General features: G+C 55.2%; 1 protein-coding gene across 1 annotated transcript in view; it reads left to right on the top strand.

Annotated features, from left to right (window-relative positions):
• Nucleotides 1-109: 109 nt before the first annotated feature.
• The window catches only part of TERG_11955 (uncharacterized protein), a gene marked incomplete at its 5' end in the record, with an annotated part of 5,702 nt that continues 4,764 nt past the window's right edge, over nucleotides 110-1,047 (top strand). Inside the window, 3 exons of the mRNA XM_003236061.2 lie at nucleotides 110-546; nucleotides 622-647; nucleotides 710-1,036. Coding sequence (XP_003236109.2) covers nucleotides 110-546; nucleotides 622-647; nucleotides 710-1,036 — 790 coding nt within the window. The remainder of the gene's footprint in view (nucleotides 547-621; nucleotides 648-709; nucleotides 1,037-1,047) is intronic.

Raw genomic sequence — 1,047 nt, 5'->3', positions numbered from 1 at the left:
CCAAACAACCCGCCTCGCACACCAACCAGATCTCCATCAATCCACGCGAGCTGCCCCCGAGAGCCCTTCCTTCTTTTTCTCGCCCTCTCTGCTTCTAGCCCAGCCCAGCATGTCGAAAGACACGGTCTTCTACCCTCGCGTCTTGAAAAAGGGTCCCTTCACCGTCGAGGCAGCCGGCTACGAGCCCGTCGAAGGAGAGACCATTCCGCGGCGTCACCCCTCGGCCAAAGACGAGCTTCTCAAGACGCCCAACCCAGAGATTGCTACCACTTACGACAACCTCAGATGGAGCGCAAAGACGTACGGGAACTCCAAGGCCGTCGGCTCGCGCAGGGTCGTCAAGACGCACGTTGAAAACAAGAAGGTCAAGCGGCTCATCGAGGGCGTCGAGCAGGAGGTCGACAAGGAATGGACCTACTTTGAGCTCAGCGGCTACAGCTACCTGACCTTCACGGAGTACGAGCAGCAGGCTTTGCAGCTGGGTGCCGGCCTCAGGAAGCTCGGCCATCAGACCGGCAGCAGACTCCATCTCTTCAGCTCTACCAGGTCGGTTCTCTCCCCTCATATTGTTTCTCATTTAATTCAATTAGGGAGATCTTCCTGGGCTAACGTTCTAACTAGCGCTCACTGGCTGTGTCTTTCTCACGGTAAGCTTGGCTATAGCCGGTGACATTATATAGCTGCAAAGATAGCTTCTAACATCTTCCAGGCGCCGCATCTCAGTCCATCACCATTGTGACTGCGTACGATTCCCTCGGCGAAGAAGGTGTTCGACACTCCCTCCAGCAGACTCGCAGCGAGTCCATTTTTCTAGACCCTACCCTGCTCCCACTGCTACGAAAAGTCCTCAAGGATGCAAAGGATGTCAAGAATGTCATCTACGACACCAACTCGGAACCCAAACAGGAACATATCGATGCGCTCAAGGAGGACTTTGGCCACATCAACATCATGACCTATGAAGACCTCCGAAAACTGGGCGAAGAAACCCCGTTGACCCGGTACCCCCATCCCGCGACGACCTCTGCTGTATCATGTACACCTCTG

This window comes from Trichophyton rubrum, assembly GCF_000151425.1.
Source record: "Trichophyton rubrum CBS 118892 genomic scaffold supercont2.3, whole genome shotgun sequence".
Lineage (NCBI taxonomy): Eukaryota > Fungi > Ascomycota > Eurotiomycetes > Onygenales > Arthrodermataceae > Trichophyton > Trichophyton rubrum.
The sequence above is the reverse complement of the archived record's forward strand: the minus strand, read 5'-3'. Positions and strand labels throughout refer to the sequence as shown.